This window comes from Phaethon lepturus, unplaced genomic scaffold (genome assembly GCF_000687285.1).
Source record: "Phaethon lepturus isolate BGI_N335 unplaced genomic scaffold, ASM68728v1 scaffold32847, whole genome shotgun sequence".
Lineage (NCBI taxonomy): Eukaryota > Metazoa > Chordata > Aves > Phaethontiformes > Phaethontidae > Phaethon > Phaethon lepturus.
This window is the reverse complement of record NW_010551709.1, coordinates 3434-22016: the sequence shown is the minus strand read 5'-3', so window position 1 is coordinate 22016 and position 18583 is coordinate 3434. Positions and strand designations below refer to the sequence as shown.

General features: G+C 50.6%; 1 protein-coding gene across 1 annotated transcript in view; it reads left to right on the top strand.

Moving 5' to 3' along the window:
• Positions 1–2159: 2159 nt before the first annotated feature.
• TMPRSS6 (transmembrane protease, serine 6) overlaps positions 2160–18583 on the top strand; it is a 17693-nt gene continuing 1269 nt past the window's right edge. The window contains exons 1-15 of the mRNA XM_010291002.1: positions 2160–2316; positions 2490–2632; positions 2827–2894; positions 4100–4284; positions 6976–7017; positions 7980–8184; positions 8535–8671; positions 9246–9358; positions 9816–9925; positions 10985–11130; positions 12089–12187; positions 14184–14297; positions 14601–14717; positions 15488–15656; positions 17240–17511. Coding sequence (XP_010289304.1) covers positions 2160–2316; positions 2490–2632; positions 2827–2894; positions 4100–4284; positions 6976–7017; positions 7980–8184; positions 8535–8671; positions 9246–9358; positions 9816–9925; positions 10985–11130; positions 12089–12187; positions 14184–14297; positions 14601–14717; positions 15488–15656; positions 17240–17511 — 2077 coding nt within the window. The remainder of the gene's footprint in view (positions 2317–2489; positions 2633–2826; positions 2895–4099; positions 4285–6975; positions 7018–7979; positions 8185–8534; positions 8672–9245; positions 9359–9815; positions 9926–10984; positions 11131–12088; positions 12188–14183; positions 14298–14600; positions 14718–15487; positions 15657–17239; positions 17512–18583) is intronic.

Here is an 18583-nt window from a genome sequence, read left to right as displayed (position 1 = left end):
GAGCCTTGCAGGTCAGGACTGAGAGACACCGTGCTTTGCTTTCACCTGCATGACCATTGTGGTAACCGGACCCGCTACCTACTGCCATCTTCTCTCCTTCAAGCAATCTACACCTGCCAGCCAGCATCTGCTCCATCCCTGTGCTGGGGAGCACACACCCTGTGTTTTGTCTCTCCCTCCAATGGGACCAAGGAGGGTAGCTAAGAAATACAACAGTTGCTCAGCAACTCCCTGTCCCCCGAGGAGGACAACATAAGATATCTGCACCAGCATCCTGGGTTGTTCTTCTCTGCACAGCTGGAGGTGCTTCCTACCCTGACTTCTTCCAGGATCCCCCTGCTCAGCCTGCAGATCTTCTCCCCCTGCAAGCCTCTGAAACCTCCATTTCAGAAAAGAAAGAAGCCATTGCACGGGGTGCGCTGACCCATTGCGGCAGGACGGTGCAGGACAAAGGCCGAGCTGAAGGGACATGGCATCAACTTATTGATCAATGAAGAGACCTTGAGCTTGGGTAAATAGATGTCCTCCTCTCTCCCCCACTCCATGCGTGAGCTGGCTTTGCGTAGGGGGTGTGGGCCAGGCCTCACAGGCAGCAGCAGGCTTCAAAGGTAGGTCTGCAGCTCTGGGGGAAACCCCAGTGCCTACCATCAAATCTTCTAACAAAGAAAGAGGCTCTTCTGCTGCTGCTTCCTGCTCTCTTCCCCCCACCCCTCTGTCTGTGGTTCTTTGCTTGTGCCTGCTGTTTCTGATGGGATGCTGTGACAGCGGAGAAGTGCCCTTGCTCTCCTGGACCACCCAACCTGGTTCACTGGGGAGGAGATCCTCCCCAGAGGTTGCACGGAAAGGTGACCCACAAGAAGCAAGGGAGGGCAGGCTGTGCTGGGCCTGTTTGTACCGCGTGCCTCTCTGGAAGGGTGCATTAGAGCAAGCAGGTGTGCGGATGATTGTCCAAGTGCTGGTGTTCACCAAGATGGGTTTAATGTTCCAGAGTGAGTTACCTGGTGCTTATGTTCTGCAAGCATATTTTCATGTTGCGAGGCAGCCTGGAGGGCTTGGGGTTCAGTAACTGGGGGAAAGCAAGGAAACTGAGAAGCCCACTTCCCCCTATCATATGAGCGCTCCATGGCATCCACGCGGGCTAAAATGTGCATGAGGCCAACCATCTCCTCCCACACCTGCAGCAATTCCCTCCCATGCACTCGCGCCCCACGCTCACACGCGCCACGGTGCACGGAGATAACCCGCAGGCACTTAGACAGGGCACAGGCATTCCCCAAGAACCCTCTGCCCGCCCACGGCGATGCGTTCACATCCCTTTCCTCTCCAGCCACAGAAACACAGAAAGTCTTTGGGGGCAGCCGTCCACTGGGTGATGGCAGAGGAAAGGAGAAGGAAGGTGGGTGAGATAACCAAGATTAACGTGGCTCTCTTGGGCAGTGGCATTTCCTACCCTCAGAGTCTGGGGCTGACAGGAGAGGAGTGGTCAGGAGGAAGCAAAAGAAGCAGCCCGGGGGAGACAAGGGGCAAAGGAAGCCAGAAGGTGTCCCCTGGCACAAGCAGAGGGTGGCAGAGAGCCGAATGTTGGTCAGGTGCTCCCTCCTCACTACCTCAGCTAGTGAGTCAGTGCCAGCATGGGCTTAGCCCTGGGACACCAGGTCTGGTGGGAACGGCAAGGTTTGCTTACTTTTAGGGACGGAGAGCAAAATGGCACAGCAGGCAAAATGCAACTTCAGGCTCCCAGGCTGTGGCTGTTTTGTGCAGCTTCGGTGTGCATTTGAGGTCATAGATTTTCTTTTGCATTAATTTCTAGGTCAGTAAAATACCAGTTTTAAAACCATTCCCAGCCTGGAAGGATAACACTTTTGTCTGCAGAGAAATTCATTATTGTAACTCATTTGTGGTTTTGGCAGAAGCAAAACCCAGGGAATGCCTTTGAAAATTGAGGAAATACCCATGCGTCATAGACAGGACAGTGTCCTGGAAGCCTGTCTCCCATGGAATTAGGGGTTTTACTCACATTTGCACTGAGCAAAGTCTTTGATGGTTAGCTTGGTGGTGTAGATTCTGGGAGAGGAGCACAGAGGTGGAAGAGCACCTCCAGAGACAGATGTAAAGGGATGCAGAAAACCCAGCCTGACCATGGTGTGCTGTGTCACTAGATGTCCCTCATGGAGGCCGAGGAACAGGAGGAAGATGCCAACTCCCTCTCAAAGGATGAATCAGAGACTATCTCTCGTGACTGCCTCCGCTACGTGCCCCTTGGGATAGTCTTTCTTTTGCTGGCTGGAGCTGCTGCAGCAACCTGGTATTTCCTAGGTAAAACTTCAGCATGTTTTGTCCCCACAGAGGAGGTGGATGGGGTGTAGTCAAGGCATTGCCCAGCCCAAAGCATGTTAGTGACTCTGGGTCATCTTTACAGACTCATACATAGAGGGAAACCCCCCTCCTACATATCAGCAAGGTTATCCAGTAGTGTCTTCTGTTGGCAGACTACAGACCGTGGCACCTGGAACCAGCCGTCCTGCAGTTTTACTCTGGCAGCCTCCAGGTCATCAATCGCCAATACTCCCCGGACCTTGGGCAGGTGGAGTCCAGAGCCTTCTGGTTGGAGTCAGCTAAGCTCCAGAAGATGGTGAGGGCAATTTCATGACCAGAGCTAGCCCTGAGGCAGCTCAGTGAGTAGAAAGAGGAAGGGGTTAGGTTCCCCCATCCAAGTGGCAGACCTGGTGAGTCTGTACAGCAAGAAGGATGAAACACAGGGTTTGCCATAGGTCCTTTGCCACTGTAACATTGCACAATAGTTATTAGACGACATTCTCGTTGCAGCTGAAGGAACTCATTCGTGCCACAGAGCTGGGTCGATATTACAACTCGAGCACAGTGTATGCCTTTGGGTGAGTAGCACCCACAGCATTTTTGCTTGTTCATGTGTGAAAGCTTCTAGTCAATTGTACTCTGGTTTCACTGAAATCTGGCCATGACAAACTGCTGCAGTCCCCACCGAGCTCTAGGCGAGGTTGGGCAGTCCAGATCCAGAATCGTTCAAGCATTACAGAGCTGGGAATATTTTGATATTCATGTTCATCTGAGGTCATGATGAAAAGCCAAAACTGAAAAAATTTTCAGAGGGAAAAGTTCAAGAGAGAAAAAAAATCACTGGGAAGAACTGAAAAAAAAAAGTGTGGGCTTGGCATTCTCAGGAGAAACTAAGCAGCTGGAAATTAATTTTTCTAATTCAAGAACATAATTTTATGGCCTGATTCTAGGCACCAGAAGGGAGAGGCCAGAATGCATCATGGAAAAGGTATTCCAGCCAAGAGGCATGGTCCACCTGGGAGTAGGATAACAGTGGAATGGGACAGATGTGGGACTACAGCTTCGCAGGTCATCACAATAGATCAAGAAAGCAGGAATAACTTGCAAACTGACGTATACATTTGCTTCTGATTTTTTCCATGGAAAATTACACCCCTAAATTTGTCCTTCAGCTAAGGAAAATTCCAATTTTGATGTAACTCCATTTTCAACTGGGGAAAGAAAAGTTTCACTTGCAATTTTACCTCTAGCCTTTTACTGAACAAAAGTTTGTTTCAACATCTCTTCCCCCTCCCCCAGCCAATTTTCTCTGCCAGCTGGTTGAACAGAGCTTTCCCAGTCACAGTCTCCTGCAGCTTGAGCCTGCCCAGCATTAATGGCTTGTGGTAAGGTACTGGGTCATAAATCATCCACTTGTCACCACTGGGAGGTGAGACAATGAAGTCTTGAGTGTTTCTTTTCAACCTCTGCTCAGTAGTAAGAAAGGTCATTTCTACCTGAAATGAGACTACTCATTAGACCAGTCTTGATTAATTATCACATTAATTTGACCATGTATGCTCTTCTTCCCCTAAAAGGACTGAGCACTGACTAGCACCATGGACATAGCAGCTCTCTTCCCCTACTCTGAGTGGTTCCTCTGGGTCATAGCAGTGAGCTGGAAAGTTCACACAGATATGTCTGATTTGTGGAAAAACAGTGGGGGGTTAATCTCTGGGGTTTGCCTCTCCAGTGATTCTGGAGAGGAACAGAGAGGGTATTTAACATGCTATTTCTCTGTTAGGGAGGGGGCTCTGACCTTCTTCTTCTGGTTTGCCCTCCAAATCCCTGAGAGTCAGCAGAAGGAGGTGACTGTTGAAAGGGTAAACACAATGCTCCACCAAGAGCTCTCCACCAGCTTCAACATCTCGGGCAGCCTGTCCTACCAGACGGAGTATAAGGTCAACCCAGACTCACTGGTTCTGCTGGGTAAGTACCAGCTGCTCAGCTGTGGCCTGAGCAGTCATAAATGCCTCAAGATTTAGAAGGTGCTGAAGGGAGGTGAGGAGAGAAGACCAGAAGTCACTACTGAAGGGGATAGGGGAAACCTGAAGAGGATAGGGAAAAAAATGAGAACCAGGAGATACAATTACATATATTTCTTCCTAATAGAGAAGAACTGAAGTTTGATTTTAAAAAATATCCTTCATTTGAAGGATTAAAAAATTATTGGAGATACAGCTGACCATGACCAGCTAGGTAAGTTGTTTGGTTTTTTTCTCCTTCTTCCATCAGTTTTGGCTTCTGTGGAGTAAGTTTTTATACAGGTCATGACTTTGATCAGCTCAAAAATAGCAAACAATTAGGTTTCCTACTTTCCTTTGGGAGATTATTCCAGGCTACTTGATTGAGAGAAGAACTAAGGCAACATACCTGAGTCACCACTGGTCTTCCTCTGAGACAAAGCATTGTTGCCATTTTAGTTCTTGACATGATTTTAAGAATTATTTATTGTTTCCCACAGTGAAGATCATAGCCTGTTTAAAAAGCCACCCTAGAGAACTGGTCTTAAATAGGTGTTAGATAAAGGACCAGGGATGTGTCCATATTCAATGCATCCAAGTCAAATGGAATTTGTATTTGGTCTTTATAACAAGACTTAACTTCTCAGCCTGATCTGATCCTCTTACAGAGCCCCAAACCTCAAATGATGTTTCTTCTCTTCCCTTGGGACTCTCATTTCCAAGTTTCTTCTCCCCATGAAATGTTACATCTCCAAGTTTTTTTCTTCATGTTATCTTGCATTTAAGGTGAATCTTATTTTAATATATGCCACCCATACTTTCTTCAACTTTTCCCTCCATATGTCAGTTGTTTGGGGGGAGGGGGTTCATTTTTTTGTGTGTCCCCAAAGAAAATTTGATTTCATCAAAATGATTTTCACTCCCTCATCCAGACCATCATGTTAAGATCTTATTCTAAAGCTACATTAGCATCTCATGAAGACATCTCCCACAGTTACCATTAGTCACTTCTACTTATGATTTGTTTCCAGCATACCAGACCTTATGGTCAGCCAATTTAAATTAACTGTCTTAAGAAAGATATAAGAAAATATGCTAACTGCTTCCAAGTCAGTCCGTCTAGCTTTTTCCCCTTAATTACTCACTTCATAATGTAATTCATAAACAAATAAAAATGATCGTGCCATTCTTTTAGCTGTTCCCAGTTCCCTCTTATTCCCTTTGCATCTGTTTCACTGTTTTATTCATGTCAGCACACCATGCTTCTTTCTATTTTGGAATTAACACACCAGTTGTAGTTTCTCCAGCTCCTTCTGCTTTCCCTAGTCCTTTCCACCTCCCTGTCCAGTCAGAAGCACAGTCCAGCAACTAAGGCAAAAGCCAGAAACCTCTTATACTGCTGGGCCAGGGTGACCTCAAGCCAGAAAATTAACCTCTGGCTTCACTTGCTCTGCAAAATTGGAGTGAAAAAATAGCTAGCTAATAGCAAGTCATTAGCACTTCATTGCTTGCTGGCCGACTCATTTGCTGGCCTGCCTTAAGACACAGAGCTGCAAACGACTGACTAGCGCAGGAACGTCTCCAACGTTTTATTTTTACTAACAGCTACCCTCACACCAGGACACTAGCCTCCCCTTTCCCCCAAAGAGTTTCAGGACTTCCTTCTCCTTACAGGAACTCAGTTTTATTACTTTCAGGTAAAAGAATGCTTAATATCAGCTCAGCGTACATCCTTCCCTACAGCACACCAGCTTCTCTAGGAGCCTGCCTTATGCCTGCAGGATCATCTTTTTCCACATCTGTTTTTGCCATGAAAAAACTGCTCAGCTCTCCCCGCAGAATTGCAAACTCTGCTTAGGAGCTACAAAAGACCAGAGCCCTGACCTAGGCAACCCCACAACAGCAATTCTCACACCCAGCTGACCTCATGGTGCCTTTTATTTTGGCAATTATTCCCAGTAGCACCTGATCTCTGGCCACTTCCAGTTCAGCTGGGAGGCTGGAGCAAAGGCCAGCTCTCCTGAAAGTGTTGTCCACCCTGTGACTCTGTTTTGCACAGATTTGCAGTCCTTGCTGGTGGCTTTCTCTTCATCTCCCTTCTCCAGAGGTGGACTTTATAAGGATGTTGAGTAGCTCATGAACCACTGGTCATCAAAAGAGACCTCCTTCCCCACCCTCAGTAACTCCCGTACTTTTCAGTGAGGGTTGTTTAAACCAGGAAAACAGGGGAGGGGTGAGCAGATGGTGAAGGCTGTGGGAAGTGGGCTTGTGCCCTGTGGTGTGGCTGGCAGAGGCGGGGGATGGCTGCCTGAAGCAATGCTCAGCCCTCTTGGGAAGGGGAAGAGGTCCTGGAATAGCACGTGAAAGGCAAGGAAAAAAGGCAGAGAAGCCTGTGGTGGGCTGGAAAGCACGAACTGGGGCTGCTGGATTTCAGGCAGAGGCCAGAGAGATTTCCCAGAGAGATGGGGTGGGGAAGGCACAACTGAAGCATGTCCCTGAGAGCAGAGAGAGAAGTACCTGGAGGATGCCCCATGCCGAAGTTGCGAGCGAACCATTTACATAGGAAGGAGGGGAGTCACCACCTGCCATGCCAGTATTCAGATACTACAGTTTTATCTTTTTGTTTACCTTCCTTTATATATTTCCTCTCTAACAGAATCCAGTGTGAAAGACATAGTAGTCCTGAAATCCACTCTGGGTAGGCTATTTTTTCCTTTCCTTTTGAGTTTGTCACTTTATGGGAGGGATTTTTACAGGGGCCAGAAATCTTGTTGGTTTCCTGGAGTTGTAAATCCTGGGAAAGGGGAGATGGGAACAGTAGCAAGGGAGCACCAGTGCCGCTGCTTGGCCACATCCAAACTACATGACGCAGCTACGTGCTGGACTGCTCTGAGCATCCTGACACCTCTGTCCCCATAGCACACCACTGTGCAGAGGCACCAGCTCCCAGGCGCAGTGCAGCCACCTGCAGCCTTGTCCCTGTCCTGGTGAGTCCTGTCAAATAACTTGGTGTACTGGTACAACGGTGCTAATTCCAGGCCCCATGAAATTCTGCTGAGTGGGGTGGGGGTTTCCCTGCGTGGCTTTGCACTGGATGTGCTGTCAGTCATTGAGGAGTCTGTTGTCCTAGCGATGTTGAAGATGCTTTTAGTAATTTCAGGCAGTGTTGTAAGTGCTGTGGCTGGCAGCTTGCATTGGATATGCTATTAGAAACTCACCTTTTAAGCTGAGTTTTACTCAAAATTCCTGGTCTGGAAGCCTGCTGAAACCTGGAAATCAGTTGAGGGGGGTATAAAGCTGGGAAGAATGTGGGGGTGAGAGGAGAAAGAGGTGAAAAAGAAAATAAAGCCAGTGGAAGATAACTGCGCTGTGCTGATATTTGAAGCCTGAGGTAGTATTAGCTTAACCAAGCAAGAGGGGACAGTTCTTATAGAGAGAAACTGGGGCAATGGTACGAGGGGACCGGTGCCACCATGACATAGGTGAAAGTAAACTGAGATCACTGGGATGAGTCAGCCTTACCCTGAAATGGGGCTCACACTGACATCCCAAGTGACAATCCTCTACCTTAATTTCCCTTACAACCATTCCTAAGCCCCCGTTTGCCTCCATTTATATCACCCTGAGGTTTAAATCCCTCTGTCCTTCCCCTGGATTCAGGTTGCTACAGGTACAGCTATGTCCAGGAGGATGATGTCCTAAGGCTGGAGGGCCCTGACTACCTGGCCTCCAGTTGTCTTTGGCACCTCCATGGCCTCAAGGGCTACATGATCAAGCTACACCTGGAGTGGACTCTCCCGGACTGCAGGGACCGCCTGGCCATGTACGACGCAGCGGGGCCCCTGGAGAAACACCTCATCACCTCGTAGGTAGCTCCTGAGCAGGGCGAGCGCGGCGGGGAAGCCGGGCAGGATGGCGTGACACACCGCAGCAGGGGAAGGTGCTAGACTCCATCAGAGGAAGTTCTCTTTGATGCAGCACCTGCCTCTTGCTGATCAGCTGAAGTCACTGATGTGGGCTATCACACAGCCAGTCTGGCAGCCTGAGGGCTTACAGCAGCTCTCGCTCTGCTGGGCTCTTATTTAATTCAGTTAGTGCCTCACAGCAGGCGTGTGCTGTGGGTAACACAGACCTCCGTTGTCTCTCATTCTCGTTCTTCTCTTTCATTTGTTTATTGCCTACTTCACTCCCATCCTTTTATCTCTTTCCCCTGAGGATCTACGGCTGCAGCCGGCAGGAGCCCGTTGTGGAAGTCCTTTCATCTGGCCCTGTCATGTCCGTTGTGTGGAAGAAAGCCATGTACAGCTACTACGACCCCTTCATCCTCTCAGCGCAGGCAGTGCCCCTCAAAGGTGAGGAAGGCTGGAGGAGGGCGGCCACAGATACAGGAAGGAGAGAGGTTATCTCCTACAACATCACGCGCTCCTAGGGGGGCTCCATCCCCATTAGGGGCAGAATTCACTAGATTGCAAGGGTAGAGGTGGTCAGTAAAAAGCAGGTTAGATGTGGCTCCCTCACCTGGACTCATACATTAGCATTTGGCTTGAGTCTTTACACCCCAGGCTATGGCAAGCAGAGCCTGAGTGACTGTGATACTTTAAGAGAAGGCCAAGCTCTCATGCATGGACAGACCAGATGTGGCCTGGACATTACATCCAGACCACTTGCAGATAAATGTCAATTCAATATAAGAGTCTAAAGCAGAAATATACATTACCATTACCCTTCCCTGGATAAGAGGAGGAGGCTAAAAGTCTTGCGAGGTAGAAATGGCCCCTTGAAGAGGGATGGTGGAACATCCTGGTCACCTTTAGCATCAGGCCTTAAAGCCCCTTTTCTCTCCTCCTACAATGGGGTGAGTACCTGGCATCCCCAGGCTGAGGTTGAGCTGACAGGTAGCAGGGCTTTGAATGTTTGTATTTACAGCCTGCGAAGTGAATATAACTCTGCGTGAGGGTCTGGAGCTGCAGGGGAAGATCGGCACCCCACACTACCCCAGTTACTACTCGCCCAATACACACTGCACCTGGCACATGACGGTAAGAGCCAGCTCCCACAAGAGCGTCCACCCCGTCCCTGAAACCCGTGCAGCACTGCCCACATTAGCGAAGGGTACAGCCAGTGCTCTCAGGTCATCGTGAGAAGTGAGCAGAGGGGGGCAGCCTGCCTAGCCCCCACATAATACGTGTTTCTGAAGCGGAAGGAGTCTAATATTGCATGCTGGCACAGAGAATCTGAAATCTGGTCTCCAGAGGAGTTCTTCAAGGCAGGACCAGATTGCTAGAAATTGCTAGGAATTACCATGCTCTGAGATGGGAGCAGAGCCACCCTGGGCTGTGGCATGGCCCCAGTTTAAAGGGTGCTTCCTTCTGGCATGCAATGTGTGAATTGGCAGCTCTCCCCTTCACATCTATCCTGCTCTTTTCTGTCATATGGCGTGGGCTGCAGCACTCATAGGAGCCATCTACACTCTGCTCTGGACCTCCTTGCCTGCAGGTCCCATCCCTTGACTATGGGGTCACCCTGTGGTTCGACGCCTATGCACTCAGCAGACAGAAGCACGACCTGCCCTGTACCCAAGGCCAGTGGATAATTCAGAACCGAAGGTGTGTGCTGGGGTCCTGGTTTCTGTCTCACTTCCCACCTGGGATCAAACCTCTGCAGGTTCCCTGCTCACTTCAGGCCACCAGGTCTTAGGAAGGAGAGTCTATCACCACACTCAGTGGCCACTGTTTGTACTGGTGCCTCTTGCTTTTCTACTTCTTTTTCAGCCTCTCTTGTTCACAGGCTCCCCAGTGAGCATGCTTCTTACAGACTTGCTACCAGCCTGCCTTCTCTGTCTCGGTGTTTGCATCAGGCTTCCTAGTTTTCCCCTGTGTGTGTAACCTTGGTGTCCTCCCACATCTCCTGTGTTTGCAAATCTGCCTGTCACCACCTCTGCAATATTATCTGTGTGTGCCATTGCCTTGCAACCGCCTCCGTACAGATCTTCCACCTAGCTCCATATCCTCCTGCTTCAACTACAGCCACTTCCCCCTGCACGGCTTCTCAAAATTAGCATCCGCACATAGCTGGGGCTGCTGCCCACCACTGCCCAGGTGCAAAGGAAGGACTGAGAGCTGCTGTGCTCCCATCTCCTCAAAGCAGGCTCCAACATGGATGGACCTATGGCTTGTGCTCTTCCTCCCACCTACTGCAAAATTGGCCCTTCCGCTCCAAAGCTTCCCTCAGCCCATCTCATTTAACTTCCTGTCCACTGCTCCTGTGGGGCTAATTTCTTTTCCTCTGAAGGGTCTGATTCAGAATCTATGTTCCCCCGGCTTAGGATTTCCACTTTTTCTCTCCTTGCCTTCTTCTCTTAAACTGTCAGTGCCACAGTTTCTACAACATGGTTTCTTCAGGAAGATAAATGTAAGAACCGAATTGCTTTGTGTAGCCTGACTTCAGCGCTTGCCCAGAAAGTAGGAAATGTCCAAAGATATTTAGGGTCACTCTGGACTCTGGCTGTCATGCCATATTGAAGGCATTTTGCCTTCCTGGCTGCCCACTCACACCCAGTCTGTGTGGCCCCCTTCCAACCCCAGCCCCACAAAGCCCCCTTGCCCCACTTTGTTGTCTTTTCCTCCCTCCCTTCCTGGGACATCCCGTCTGTGTCTGCTCCTCAGGTTCTGTGGCCTGCGGACCCTGCAAGCCTACGCTGAGCGGATCCCAGTCACGTCCTCTGCTGACATTACCATCACCTTCACCTCACAGATCTCCTTAACTGGCCCTGGCGTACAGGCGTCTTACAGCCTGTACAACCAATCTGACTGTAAGTTCAAGCTCCTCCCTGCTCCTTAGTGGGGTGGTGGCTGCCAGCAGCCCCTGTGCACTTGGCTTGTGTTAGGAGAAACACAAGACACATCCCATGAGCCCTAGGTACCATCTGCCCTTCAGGCACATGCTCACAAATCAGTGATGCACACACCACTGGTCTCCCCAAAAGTAGAGGCATTTATGTGCAAAGTTTCTTCCTCACATGTGGCCCTGCCTGATGTTGCCAGAGCATCCATGCACCAAAACCCAAGGTCAGAGAGTTGTCTACAGTCTCACCCCCATGCCCACATCATGGACTGGCCTTGGAAGTTCAGTGAGACACCATCTCTGGCTTGAAGCAACTTTTATTTTGATTATAAGAGCTCTTAGAGAACACTGTTTCCTGCTCACCTTCGAGGCCGTGCAAGTGAGAGACAAATAAAACTGCACACAAATACACATACACACATGTGCAAATGTACGCCCACAGTCTGTCTTTCCAAGGTTTCTCCATCTCTCTCCTAAAGGGTGCCTGTAACACATACCAGTCCCTGAATACGTGCACCTGCCAACACGTGTCTAACACCAAACCCCTTCAAGGCCCCAACCAGGTTTTAGTAACAACTCCAAAGGACCTATTTCAGCTTTCGTGCAGCGTTCAGGAGTCATGAAACAGTGCTAAACCAGAGGTGTAGCACGCCAGGCGGGTGGTTGTCCTCGCTCTTGCCCTTTGGTACAACAGGAAGCGAGGGGAGAGCCCTCCTCCCCCTGGTGCATAGCCTGGCTCCATTTGCCTTTCTTCAGAGCAGGTGATGTGGCAGATTTTGGGGAGCGAGTGCTGCTGGCACGCTGCTGCAGCACACATGCGGTCAGGAAGGTGTGCAGCTCCACACACTCCACTTTCAAGCCACAGTGCTCTACTTCAAGGAGGTTTCCAGTCACTGGGGACTAACTACTCTCTGGTGGTTTCACAGCCTGTCCTGGGGAGTTCCTGTGTTCAGTGAACGGCTTGTGCGTCCCAGCCTGTGACGGGATCAAAGATTGCCCCAATGGGCTGGATGAGAGAAATTGTGGTGAGTGATTTCTTCTCCCTGCTGGTCCCTGGTCTCAGCAGGACACAGGCCCTTGCTTCTCCAAAGGTAGGGAGAGATGGGGAGGATTCAGCTGGCCTAGGTACAGTCTTGTACCTTCCCTCCGGGAGCTTAAACCCACTGCATCCTTAAAAGCTTCATCCCACTGCCATATGGCTTCAGCCTGCTCGGGAAGGAGCAGGAACGTTTCTTGCTCCTGGGCACAGCACAGTCTTCCTGGGAGAACCCCCTAGTAGCCATGAACCAAGAGCTCCAGGCAGCCTGAAAGAAGACCCCTGCTCAGGCTGTCCCCCACCTCGTCCTGCTTTCCCCCCACCCAACCCCGACAATCAACCTCAGCTCTGGCCTACAGCCCCCTCTGCTGCCAGACCACTCAGGCATGCCCTGCTCTCAGAGCTGCCCTGCTCTCTTCCCTTTGCCCCCAGGACATTGGTGATACTTGATCTGTACAGATCCTCATATATTGCACCCCAGTTTGGGAACATCTAAGTCCTCCATCAGCCATCAGTTCTTCATGCCAACAGCAGCCAGTGCTGACACAGACGCCATCCCTGGCATCCCAGGACTCCTGCAAAGCCCCATTCTCATAAGAGCAGCATTCAGGCTCAGGCACGACACCTAATTCATCTATTTTCCCATCCCTGGTGTGAGGGAGGGGCTCATCGCATTGCTGACACCACTAATTTTTCATTAGTTGTCCCCTACGGGTGTTTTTTCACAGACAGAAAGATTCCTTTTTGGAGTCAGTGGCCAATTCTGAAGGATTCAGAGGAAGTTATAGAAAAGTCTAAAGTAAAAGGAAGGAGAAATCTTTCTCAAGGAAGTTTTAATTCAGTGCTGGAAATGTGAGACCTCTCACAGGATCGCCAAGGTTGGGTTTTTTATTGTCTGCAGTCTTGTTGACTGTGCACCATCATCCAGCTGTCTGACATCAGGGCTTGTTTGCTTCCCTCATGCAAACACGGATGCATGTGCATCCTTATGAGTATCTAATCCTTTCTTGAATCCTGTTAGCTTCTTGGCCTCAGGGATATCTTGTGTCATTCAGTTCCACAGGTTAACACAGACCAAGGCTGAACAAAAAAAAGTGTTTGTTTCTCAGTGTTTTCAACCATCCCTTTATATTTAAAAAAAAAAAAAAAATTTTTAAAATGTGATTTCCTTTCTTTCTCACACTCTTGCCACTGTTGCATCTCTGCTTATTCACTCCATGTCTGTATGGAAGAGTCCCTGTCTTTAAAATCAATGTTCACATTGCCTCAGACCTTCACCTTTCGCCATCTGGGAGCCTCATGCTAATTACTGAAGAAATTACAGTCATTGCAGGAAGAAAATGCCCAGGAGGTACTGGCCCATTATGTTTGGTGTTGCACAGACAAACAGGGGACAAGTTCCTGTTATGAGAATGTATAATCAGAAGTGAAACTCTGTGATAGGTAGGCACCTTAGGCCTATCTCCATCCTGAGCAGCTATCAGAGCTCATGGACATTGAGGAATCCATTGTTGTTCAGGACTCATTTATCAGAGAACAAGGGGAGCAGCTGCCTGTAGGGGAAGGTGACCCAAGAGCTGAGGGTGACAGCAAGGCAGGAGGAACAGTGACCTCACCAGACAGGATGCAGTCCTACAGAACCTGAACAAGGCAAGCAGACCCTGCCTGGTGACAGTAACTCTTGGGCCAACCAAGAGTTCAGTGACCTCAAGGCAAGTCCATAGTGATGATGCAGGTCTGAGGCCAAGCCAAGAAGTGAAGGCAAGTTAAATCAGCATCCTCAAAGTGTAAGACAGCGTGCAGGCATACCTACAATGTAGATCAGTCAAAGACTACACAGCTGCACTATACCAGAGCTGGTCTTAAGCACACCTTAAGAGGTGGGAGGAGGGGTTGCAGAGCCTACAGGTGCACTTAGGCCCCTGACCTCACACCTGACACCTTGTCTTGCATGCCTAATTCCCGAGTGCTTTCCTCCCACACAGTGTGTCCTGCAAAGTTCCAGTGCCGCGAGGACAGCACTTGCATCGAGTTCAGCAGAGTCTGCAATCAGCAGCTGGACTGCGTCAACGGGAGCGATGAGGAGCAGTGCGGTGAAGGTAGGGAGGGCATGGTGCTGGGCTGGCAAACACCTTCCCCTACGCTTGAGCCAAGGCTGTCGGTAGCGTACTTCCCTCTTGTGAGGTAAGGGCACCAGCTGGGAGTTAACATGCCCGACCTGCTCACAATGTTTGCTTTGTTTGTAGCTGACCAAGCTTGCTCAGGAAATTCCCTGTCACCATTTATGAAGTTCCCCCAAGCTCTCTGTTGCCTCCTCCGCCTCATCAGCCCCAAAAAAGGACGTCAGACTGCATCTAAACCTGCCGCCCTCCCTCAGCCTCAGCTCCCCTTCCTCTTTGCAGGGGTCCCCTGTGGTCCTTTCACCTACCGCTGTGAAGATGGGACCTGTGTGAAGAAACCCAACCCCCTGTGCGACACCACTGCGGACTGCAAGGACCTGTCCGACGAGAAGCGCTGTGGTGAGGAAATGCTCAGTCGCACGTCAGCCAAGCAGGTTCAGGATGCCAAGTAGCTGCAAGTTGCCCTCTTTTTTCCACCACCAGCCCGGCAAAAGCACCCACCCTTCCTTGTTCCACCGCCTTCTCCCTAGCCCAGCCCCATGGCAGCAGGGCCACTGCTCCATCCAGCAGTGGCAGTGGTAGCAGCGAGCCAGCTCTCCGTGCTGAGCGGTGAGCAGGCGTTTGCTCCTTGGACAGCTGCTCCCCTTCTCCTCCAGGCAGAGGCATCAGGCCAGATAGACGTGTCTCACAGGCCAGGTTCTACCCACAGGCTGCCTGTTGGACCACTGTGCTGGCTCATGTGAAGTAATGCCAGCCTAGAAGGCTCCAGCCGGGGAAGTCGCCCATGACTGCATGGTCACTGTCGGGGAGAGAGCTTGTGTTTTGATTTCCCTGCTTGTTTTTTCTGGAGCCTCGGTGGGCAGCGGAAGGGAATGACTGCGAGGGTTCCCCGACAGGACAGCAGGCAGCACAGAGAGCATGGTGCCCCAAAAAGCTTCGCCAGGCTGCAGATGGAGGTGGGGTAAGGCTGTGCAGGCATCAGCGGGGGCACCCGCTGGGATGGAGCGCTCGCTAGACCAGTCCTGGACACTACGTAAAGCATCTGCTGGCTGGGCAAGGCAAGGGATGAGAGGTCAAACTCTTCAGTCAATTAAGAAGGAAAGGAAAGGCAAGCACAGTCTATCATGTTCCCTTCCTTCCCTGAAGTACCTGCTGTGTCTCCTCCTCAGACTGTGGGCTGCAAGCCCCTCTCAGCAGGATCGTGGGTGGTGCGAATTCTGTGGAAGGGGAATGGCCATGGCAGGCCAGCCTGCAAGTTCGGGGACACCACATTTGTGGGGGAACACTTGTTGCTGACCGCTGGGTGGTCTCAGCTGCGCACTGCTTCCAGGATGAGAGGTAAATGGAGAGGGAAGGGTGCTGGGCAGGAGAAGAATCTCCATTGCTTTCCATGTCATGCATGATGGGAGGATCACCCAACTTGTGAAAATGTCCTGGGGCAGATGTGCCCCTCATCGGGCATCTGTGCCATCCTCCTCTGTGGCTTGAAGCCGGAGAAAGGGGTACGGATACACGCACTAGCTTTCGGGTGTGCATGCAGGGAAAAAGGGGCAGTGCTGGGATTCACAGAGAAGCTTTGGGAGGGCAATGGTGGTGGAAGACACTTCACAGCTCCACCTTTGCTTTGGCTCTGGCTTGTCTCCATGCTTTCACAACCGTGGAGGTGTCAGCATGTGCTGGGATGGGACCAGGGTAGCATTACCTGCGGAGGACACTGTTTGGGTCCCGTGCTGCCCACCTGCAGGGCCTGCCCTTTCGGGAGGAAGCACAGTCTCTCCCCCGGTTCCTTCCACCCGGTGTACGTACCACAGCAGTGGCAGTAACATATAGATCAGGGCGGGTCACTCATTCTTTCAAACTGGGAAGAAGTGAGGAGAGGGAAGGTCCACAGCTGTGCTGGGCAACAGGGCTGGGTGGGAGAAGGGGTGTGCACCCTCAGGCCCAATCTCCATTTCTTCCAAACTCCTATTTTCCCCTACCAGTGAGCTGGCAAGCATCCCCCACCTCCCCAGCTACTACTGATGGACTCTCTTCCCTCCTGGTGCTATGTGAGCATGGGGAGGAGGAGCTGCTGGTCATCCTCGGTATGGTGATGCCAGCCTTGGTAGGACTGGGGCTGTTTTGCAGTTGCACTTCTCATCTCACCCTGCTTCTGCCATGCTCCTATCTGACTCCTACAATCCAGCAAGGAAGCTCACCAGCACTGGAAGCAGGCCTTTCAAGTGGTCCATGCAGGCTGAATTTGGTCATTTTGGCCATCCAGTGCAGGATGGATGGAGCTAGCACAGCCCTGTTAGATGGCATATGTGTGTGCCTGTCAGGAATAGAATTTAAGTGGTGTGAGAGATAAGAATTAATGGAAAAAAGAGGAGCTGAAAAACAGCAGCAGCCTGGGGTGTGCCGTGCTATGGGCAGCAGCCTGTGCGGGCAGTAGGCTGGAGGTGAGTCCTGAAGGAGAGTTTGGAGCAAGAGAGATGGTCAAACCAAATCAGGGAGTTTTTTGCACCCAGAGGGGCACTGTGGGAGAAAATGGCATGTGTAAGGCAAAAGGTGGACAGGACTCTGAGTCTAAAATCAGCCCTCTTTCTGCTTCCTCCTGCTCTGGTCCAGGGTGAGTTCCCCTCTGCTCCTCACCCTCCTGCTGGAGACAGAGTCTCCCTTGACTGTTCGCTTTTAGCTGTCCTGTTCTCAGATTCTGTGTGTATGCCCAAAGCTGGTTCCACTGTACAGGCATGTCAAGGCATCAAAAAGATGTCCCACCCAGTTTCTTGAAATCAGGTAGCCAAATAAAAAAGAGGTCCCTCTGAGGGAGATGATCATCCATATCAGAGACTCCTCAAAAGACTGCAACAGAAGGATCCAGGCTCTGCCCATCCTTCTCTGTTCATGTGATGAGTTATCATCTCTGTTGCATCTTACAGACTGGCCTCTCCCTCCATCTGGACCGTTTACTTGGGCAAATATTTTCAAAATGCCACCAGCCACACAGAGGTGTCGTTCAAGGTGATCCGTCTCTTCCTCCACCCTTACTACGAGGAAGACAGCCATGATTATGATGTGGCTCTGCTCCAGCTGGACCATCCTGTGATCATCTCGCCCTTGATCCAGCCCATCTGCTTGCCTGCTCCTTCTCACCTCTTTGAACCTGGCCTTCATTGCTGGATCACTGGCTGGGGAGCCCTCAAGGAAGGCGGTAGGTGCAAGGTCTTTGCGGGTGGCCTATTGCAGCAGAGCCAAGGCAGAAACATATGTTCAGATGTGGGGTAGGCAGAACAGGCTTCTGTTGACCCCAGAGCTCTATGCCTCCTTCACGCCCTTTGATTTTGTGTCACAGGTTGGCCAAAGTTACCTGTTGAGTGCCTTGAAACCTCATTCAGAGAGGCAGGCATGAGAGTCTGGTAACCTGTATGGGGACAGCATGTATTTCTTTATCCAAAGACTAGAATAGCCCCTCAGTAATTAGGGGTCTGTCTAGTGGCTATTCAGCCATGGTCACAGCATGGAGCAGCCTCAGTCCTAAAGCCCAACCCCATGCTTACATAGACATGTGGGATCCTGTTGTGTCGTTCCCCAGGGACGATGCCTGACCAGAGAGAGTTGAGATAAAAAACCTGCTCTTCATCAGACTGGGACTGGGGTACCTGTTTGCAGGCCCTGCAGCAACATTTTCCCCATATCAAAGACCCTAGGACCTGGGTCACCCCAGCAACACCTGTACTAGCAAATTCAATGGGAGCAGTGCAGTGTCCCTTGAGGATCACACTGTGTAATTGTTAGTATGTGCCCTGGTTCCTTTTGACAATTCTGACCACATAGCACCCACACACTGCTGTGGGACAGCACGGGCCAAGACCTGTTGCCATGGGGTGGTATGGATGAGTCCATTCTGTTTTGCGAGGAAGAGTTTAGCTGCATGAGAGAACCTTCATGTTCTCTCTCTCCCCATAGGGCCAGCAAAACAGGTCCAAGCTGTTGTCTAGTAGCGCATGGCACAGGAATACAGATGTGCTTACCCAGGTCAGCTTAATGCCTTCACTCACTCACTCACTCACTCACTCACTCACTCACTCACTCACTCACACACTTGCTCCAGCTGCTTCCTAAATGGAAACACTCAGGGGTCTATCCAGGACTGGACACTCCTGGTTTGCATACTTAGCTGGAATAGCTTAACATCCATTTCAATGAGAAGCAAACCCAAAACTCTGACATCCCAGAGGTTTCCCCAAACCAGAATCCCCCTCATCCCAAAAGGTGAAGTGCCC